The sequence below is a fragment of the Lacerta agilis genome, chromosome 1 (assembly GCF_009819535.1).
Source record: "Lacerta agilis isolate rLacAgi1 chromosome 1, rLacAgi1.pri, whole genome shotgun sequence".
In the NCBI taxonomy this organism is placed as follows: Eukaryota; Metazoa; Chordata; class Lepidosauria; order Squamata; family Lacertidae; genus Lacerta; species Lacerta agilis.
Genome location: NC_046312.1, coordinates 28,321,787 through 28,329,985, shown reverse-complemented (window position 1 = coordinate 28,329,985; position 8,199 = coordinate 28,321,787). Strand labels below are relative to the sequence as shown.

The window sequence follows — 8,199 nt, the reverse complement described above, 5'->3', positions numbered from 1 at the left end:
TTCATTGTGCAAGCATAGTGCCTGTCCTCATGTAGCTTGCCATCCCTGCATTTTCTTTTGTTTTCTACTGACAGATGAGAGTGTGCTTTCTCTCAGAGATATGAAGATTCTGTTTACCGGGTCTTGCAAGATTCCTAAAGATTGCCACACATTTCCCTTGCTGTGTGACAACTACTTTCTCTCATGCACTTGGAAGGGAAGCAGAATGTCTCATTGCCTATTGCCTGCTGGGGTTTATTTCTCTCCTGAGAACTGAATGCAGCTTTGACGTCCCAGGAGAATGAAATCCACTGTGACTGAAATCTTCTGAAGAAATAATATCCGAGCAAATTTCCTATATCACTGCTTCCTGCCACTGTGACTCAGCCCTTGTTTGGATAGGCTAATCTAAGGGACAAGCAGGTGTGCAATAGACATGATCCATTCAGTAACTGTCCTTTCCACACACCAGGCGTAATCCGAACTCCAAACTGTTTTGGTTTTAGACAGAATGCAAATTGATTTTTTTTAAATAAAAAATAGGAGATATACTATACAGTACTTCTTTTCTGCAGTCATATGAATGTTTGTAAATTATACTTTTGACAGATAGCAAAAACAAAACAATACAAAACAAAAAACAAAAAAAACCCACAACACTTGATGGCTACATATCCAGTTTCAGAAATGTGCAGAAAATGTGAAACAAGTAGAGTCGGGCCTATAAGGAAGATATGTCCCATTCCATGTGATGCTCTTGTGGAAACAGGCAAATATTCATTGCTGGGTTAGGACTTGCACATGCTTGCATGTGGGCATCACAGTTCTCATGCAGACCCCATTGAAAGTGCTGGCTGAGACCATGGAGGTGGACAGGGGTGTGCCCCCCCCCCATTTGTAGACCCAAGTCATGTGCCACACTTGGTTGCATGCCATGAGACCTAAATCAAAGCCATCATCTTTTATTTTTTGATAACTCGTATTCTATGGGACCAGACAAGACAACAATAAATAATTTCATGTAAATAGTTTCGCTAAAACCACTAAAAACAACTTGAGAGAACAGACTGTCAGGCAGTCTCGTTCACTTAGCCCAGTACTGACACCTCGAGTGGGCAGTGACTTTCCAAGATCTCGAGCAGAGAGAGAGGCCTTTCCCATCACCTGCTACCAGGTAGCAGCTGCCTGGTCCATTAATTGGAGATGCTAGGAACGGAACCTGGGACCTTCTGTACGGAAAGTAGGTGCTCTACCACTGAGAGGTGATCCCTGATATTCCCCATGCAAGCACCTAACATGTGCACCTAAACATGCAAAGTGTTAGCCCATGTTTGCAAACACATTTTATACAGCCGGCTGCAACATGAAGTATTTTATAAATAAAATAGGGGATCGGAGCATAAGAGCACTCTCTCCTCCTGTAGTTTCCAGCAACTGGTATTCAGAAGTATTGCTGCCTCCAAAAGTATCCTTTACACCTGGGGTGCCTTGAATGGTGGTCAGGGGTGCCATGGGCATCACTGGTCTCCGTCCCTATTTCCTTCCTTCCCTTCTCTGATGCCCTCTTGTGTCTCTGCCTCCCAAACGCTTGCACAGCTGTTTGTTGCAGCAGCCCTGGTTACAAGCTCCCCAGACGAATGGTGCCTCTGGAGCTGGCCAGGAGGTGCTTCCCAGGCCCCTGTAGGGCAGTGTGAAGAGGCACCTCTCTTTGGGGCGGGGGGGGGGGGGCTGCTCAGAGACCAGAGGTGGCAGGTGTAGCTGCCCAGAGGACTCCCAAGGAGAGAAGAGAAAAAAGGAGGCTGAGGGAACACTCCACAAGGGAGGGTGTTTGAAAAGGGGCGAGGGGCTGCCAGTTCTGCAGGCAAAGGGTGACATAACTGGGTTCCTGAACCTCACAGGGGTGCAGCAGAAAGGATGTAGTTGGCCAAGGGACCCCTGGACCCCAAAAGGCTGAAAAGCTCTGCTTTGTGCATTTGTCTGGCCTGTTGATAGTGTCATCATGTAATTAAGTCATTAGGCGGCACTTAACTTGGTTGTATCTGGATGTTGTTGCTCTGTTCTTGTTTAAAGGAGAAAATAAAGTTCTTTTCTAGCTTCCTGATTTTTTCCTCTAAACCCTCCATGACACCTGGAAATAATCTCCACTGAATATGTGTTGGGGGGAGAATTCCCTCTGAGTAAATATGCTTAGCTGTGTAATAAATGCATGGAGTTAATTGTAAATTGTGAAGAAGCCCTTTAAGATAATAGCATCCTTTGTTCAGGGACCTTGCATTACTTCATTTTATTTTGCAGCATCAAATCATGTGCCACAAAAACGATTAGAAAATGTATTGATTGCATAATTTAAAAATCTCACTTCGTCTTCCTAGACAGACCAAGCACGGCCATCTTGAGATTAAGGTGTGGTTCAGAAGCACTGCTCCTACAGAACCATATTTCTCAGTGAGTCACAGCTTCTGCCACTCTGCCTCCCGCAGGAACTGCACAGGGAGGACTATTTCCCCCTCACCTTCCTCAATGGTGGATGTGGGCAATCAGTGCCACAAATGCTAAATCAAGCCCTGGTTCTGCTGCATAGGCTGTTTTTCAGGCAGCCTGATATTCTAGGCATATCCCCGTGGCAATAAAATGAGCATCACATCCCAGCCGTGACAGCAGAGGGAATCTAGAGCAGCTAAAAATACATCACTGGCTGCCTCTGAAGCTTCGCACGCAGAAGCCTTTTTCTTGTGACCTCTGCTCCCTCCCTCCCTCCCCCCCCCCCCCCCGCTCAGTTCAGGCACTGGAGGCGGATTGTGAACAGCTACATCTTGGAGACACAAGTATGTGAAGGCGCAGGACGAATTCCCATGACACAGAGCAAACCAGGCTAGCATGCAGTGTGTGTTTGTGTGTGTGTGTGTGTACATTAGCTGTGGAGTATGAACATGCTTGCTTCCAAAAATTCTCTTCAAAATTCTCCTGTACAAATGCTGATGTAGAATAATCTTCAGCTTGTCTGAGTGCTCACATACCCAACACTTACTGGATATTTGTATGGATGTCTGTGATACCCATGTTTGATACCTGATCATTGGTCCCCATCCCCTGCAAGTATTTGGAAGAGGACATGCAATGGCACACAGTAGCTGACATGCAAAGGTATGAATATCACAGCGATTCCCCACCACCATTCGACATGCACAGTTCAGTGGCAGACTATGGGTTCTCAAATTTCAGTGAGCCATATGTGATGCTAAATTTTGGTGCACCCCTGCCTCTCACACTGCATTCTACACAATTGTTGTGGTACTGGCACCCAGTGTGGCTGAACTGGTCATGCTACCCTAAAATCACCTCTGCATGCTTTTTACTTTCAATAGGGCCAGGGCCAGGGTTGAGGTGGTCATGGGCTACATAGAATCATACAACTATAGAGCCATCTAAGAGCCATCTAGTCCAACCCTCTGCAATGAAGGAATCTCAACCAAACCATCCATGGCATATGGCTATCCAACCTCTGCTTAAAAAACCTGCCAACGAAGGAGAGTCCACCAGCTCCCAAGAGAGTCCATTCCACAGTCAAACAGCTCTTATATGTCCTCTAGTGCAGGGGTAGGCAACCTCAGGCCCATGGGCCACAAGCGGCCCATGGGTGTCATTTAACCGGCCCATGAACTGCCCGCAAACTGAGCCGCCCACCTGACAAGTCCCCACACGCTGCACTAAACCGGCATGGGGAATCGCTTCCGCGGTGCCAGAAATCGTGTTTGCGCATGTGCAGATCCCAAAAACCGCATCTGCACATGTGCAGATCCCAAAAACCGCATCTGCACAGACGTAGACGCCAGAAATCGCAGGCACGTGCAATCTGGCCCACAGAGGGATCTCCACTGGAGTGAACCGGCCCAGGCAAGGTAAGCCTTGCTGACCCCTGCTCTAGTGGGTTCCCTCCTCTTTCAGTGGGCCCTGACTGCAATGGCATTGCTCCAAGCAGTGCTGGATTGGCACTTGCCGCCCTTTCTAATTGTCCTCAATGTCCCCTACAGATGCCAGCACACAGGGGCAATGTAAGGAATTAAAAGCATGACCTGAGAGCTGCTAGGAGTGTTAGGTCAGGGGTGGGGAGAACTAAGAAGGCACTGGCAGCTGCCCTAGGATGCCAATGCTGACGCCAGTGCTGACCTTCAGGGAAGACTCCCCACATTGCCAAGAAACTTCTGCATCCCACTCACATTGCAGAGGATTCCTGAGCATGTGCCCACTAAGTTCACATGGAGCAGTGTTGGGCATCGCCAGAGCCCGCTGTGAATTGAGAGTGTGCCTTAGAAACACCCAGCGTTCTCCCGCCACTGGCTCAGTGTGGAAGGAAATCAGTAACATAACCAGTGACCAGGCTGCCTCTTAGCTGGTCTTTTGGAGGATGCCTAAGGCGGATCAAATTGCACTTTTAACCATGTCTTCAAATTCCATGCTTGGGATTCCTTATATGCTACTTAAAAAGAGAGAGAGAGGCCTTTTCCGGCCACAGCAGGAGCGAGAGACAGGCGCCGCAGCCATGTCACTTGTCATCCCTGAGAAGTTCCAGCACATCCTGCGTGTCCTCAACACCAACATCGATGGGCGGCGGAAGATCGCCTTTGCCATCACCGCCATCAAGGGGGTGGGCAGGCGTTACGCCCACGTGGTGCTGAGGAAAGCAGACATCGACCTGACCAAGAGGGCTGGAGAGCTCACTGAAGATGAGGTGGAGCGTGTCATCACCATAATGCAGAACCCTCGTCAGTACAAGATCCCCGACTGGTTCCTGAACAGGCAGAAGGACGTCAAGGACGGGAAGTACAGCCAGGTCTTGGCCAACGGGCTGGACAACAAGCTCCGTGAGGACCTGGAGCGGCTGAAGAAGATCCGAGCGCATCGGGGCCTGCGCCACTTCTGGGGCCTGCGTGTCCGTGGCCAGCACACCAAGACCACCGGCCGTCGTGGCAGAACTGTGGGTGTCTCAAAGAAGAAGTAAATCTTTTCCCATGCAGATAATAATAATAAAGTGGTTTTCTCAATGAAAAAAAAAAAGAGAGAGAGAGAGAAAAGGCAGCCTGGGGCACACCAGGAACCACAATGGGGAGGTTTAACCCTTTATCCCTGCACTGAAAATCCCCCAGTCTAAAGCTATTGGGTGCTATATGCAGCTTCAGGGGAATTTTAGAAGGAAAAATGTTGCAAGGGGAAAGGATTACACCCACTTCCCACTCATGCACCCTGCAGTCCAGATATGGATGGGGGGGGGGTGCTGCAGCTACTTTTAATTAATAATAATATTGAAAGTAAAGTAATATTGGCATTCAGACAAATGTAAAGCAACACAACTGGAACCTGCAACAAAATGCTGCAGTGTCGAGTGCTTCTGTTCGCAGTTCCAAGTATTCTGCACTCGGTCATGTCCTTCTCCACCATACTTTCTGGTCCAGTGTTCTGGTTTATTTGCCCCCTCCCATCAGCAGTTGGGCATTCATGCCCACTGAATATGTTCAGCTATTATTACACTGTTTTTTCTGCCCTCCTCTTAGAGTTTTTTTTTTTCTAAAAGCCTTTCTCTCTCTTTTTGTACTGCAAAGCTTGGAGTTTCACCATGCCTGCTAATATATCCCTTGGCTGATATCTCCTATTATGGATACATAAGGATCCATACTTTCCTATTAGTATGTAGGACGGTGTAATCTGACCCTAAAGAAACCAGGATTCCCAGGAAAAGATTTTTCAAACCAGTGGTGTATCTAAATTTATTTTATTTTATACTTGCCATGCAATAGCATTTTTAATCATAGCATTTGCAAGTTATGAAGTGATCTTTACAGCATTTGATAAATAAAGAAGAAGAGTAATTTGTATTTGCTCTTCAGCATCTGATAGTTTATGAGATAGTTTATCTGAAGGCTACCAAAATTAAAACAATATAAAATCCTACAATCCTAAATAAATGATGCTAAATGGCTCTTAAAGGATAAGGACTTTTATTACAGCGTGTGTGTGTGTGTGTGTGTGTGTGATAAAGGTGCTACCACACTTCTTGTTTTTTATACCAAAGACTCCCTCTGGAAATTGCAACAAATTCATATTATTTGAATTTTGAATTTTCAGTTCAAACATTTCACGTTCAAAACAGCAAAATCCAATTTTTCCTTCAAAGCTTATCATTTTAAAAAAATTAGATGATGACATTGGAAAATGCAGCAGTTTATAGATTTCTGTTCCTGTTCTGTTCCTATTGCCCTCACACTCCAGCCTGGTAAATCAAGAAGGTCAGGTGGTCTCTGCCTCCTGGCTGCTGTTTGGTGGCCATCATTTCTCATTTGGTTTTACTGCACACAGTGAAACACCCCAAATATCTCTGGTATTAACATGCACTCTAGGATGCTGCAGCTGTGATTGGATCTATTTATAACTCGCCTCTTACATTACCATCTCGAAAACATCACATAAAAGAGGAAGGTAATGAAATCTCCCCTTCTCCAGCCATCTCTCTCTAATCTGAAATGGCATTTCCAGGAGCTATTTTCAGTGAACCAAGGAGTCTAGAAACAAAGGCATTTCTTTCTCTCCTACTCAGACAGCATTCAAGCTCGTACAGAGTCACAAAGAGATCCCCTCAGTACCACTCACATGCATATTTCTTCCACATGGTCCTATATTATTCATGTCATTTTATTCACACAAATTTATCCTTTCTTGCCATCACTTTATACACAAGTCCAAATCCTCTGACCTAAAATTTCCTTTCAGCTACACAAATATAAATCTTAAAATACTTCCATTTACAGTCCTTGATACAGTATAATCCTTCAGAGGCAAACATTAACTGTCTCATCCACATCCATGCCTCCACAGAGTTCTTTTGAGGCTGTTTCCTTTCTCTGTTCCTTTGTTAATCACTCAAGACTTAAATTATCCCTCCGCTTATGTCCCTCGATCTTTCTTTCTTTTTCTTCATCAATGAAAATTGTTCCACGTTAATGATCAAATTCATTTCCTACTGAGATTTTCTTGGCTTCTTTTAATCAGTGGGTGTGTTTATAGTCATCTTACCATGTCTTCAAAAATATCCTCCGCTGTCTAGATTACTGAACACATGTTATGTGCCTCTGAGTAAATAAAGAAAGACTTGATGAATGGGTGTGTATGAAATTGCAAATGTGAAACCTTGTGAATGCTATAGGAGATGAGATTGTCACTGTTCATATCTGGTGAGTCTATTAATATTTGTACACATGAAGCTCTGATGTCTGGAAAATATTCAATAATATTTATATTATAGTTTATCGTTTTTTTTAAATCCCGCTTTTTTTGAAGGAGCTCAGAGCGGTGTACATAGCTGAAACTCTCTCAATGTACACCATTTGAGCCTCACAACAACTTTGTGAGGTAGGTCAAGTTGAGAGATAGTACACACACAAACACCCCTCTATGCATACATATACCCATTCATCAAGTACCGGTACTTACGGCTGTGAGGCGTGAAGGCCGCTCCCTGCAAGCCTTTCCACCTGGACTAGGGCCCGGGGCCCACACTCACCAGCCCCACTGAAGTGGCTCCTCATGAGGCTATTGTTTTATTTATTTAATATGCTGTACACTGCTTTGAAGGGACGCGGGTGGCGCTGTGGTCTAAACCAAAGAGCCTAGGGCTTGCCGATCAGAAGGTTGGCGGTTCGAATCCCCATGACGGGGTGAGCTCCCATTGCTCGGTCCCAGCTCCTGCCAACTTAGCAATTCAAAAGCACGTCAAAGTGCAAATAGATAAATAGGTACCGCTCTGGCGGGAAGGTAAACGGCATTTCCGTGCGCTGCTCTGGTTCGCCAGAAGCAGCTTAGTCATGCTGGCCACATGACCCGGAAGCTATCTGCGGACAAATGTCGGCTCCCTCGGCCTATAGAGCGAGATGAGCGCCGCAACCCCAGCCTGGATAAGAGGAGATTGAGAGAAGATATGATAGCCATCTTCAAATATCTTAAGGCTGTCACATGGAGGAGGGAGCATGCTTGTTTTGAACCAATGGCTTCAAGTTGCAAGAAAGGAGATTCCAACTAAACGTTCGGAAAAACCTTCTGACAGTAAGAGCTATTCGGCAGTGGAACAGACTCCCACGAGAAGTGGTGGACTCTCCTTCCTTGGAGGTTTTTGAACAGAGGTTGGATGGTCATCTGTCATGGATCCTCTAGCTGAGATTCCTTGACTGCAGG

General features: G+C 45.9%; 1 protein-coding gene across 1 annotated transcript; it reads left to right on the top strand.

Moving 5' to 3' along the window:
- Nucleotides 1–4,482: 4,482 nt before the first annotated feature.
- Nucleotides 4,483–5,022, top strand: LOC117042686 (40S ribosomal protein S18). The gene has a single exon (XM_033142292.1). The coding sequence runs from the start codon at nt 4,520–4,522 to the stop codon at nt 4,976–4,978; it is 459 nt and encodes a 152-aa protein (XP_032998183.1). The 5' UTR covers nt 4,483–4,519; the 3' UTR covers nt 4,979–5,022.
- Nucleotides 5,023–8,199: the final 3,177 nt, after the last annotated feature.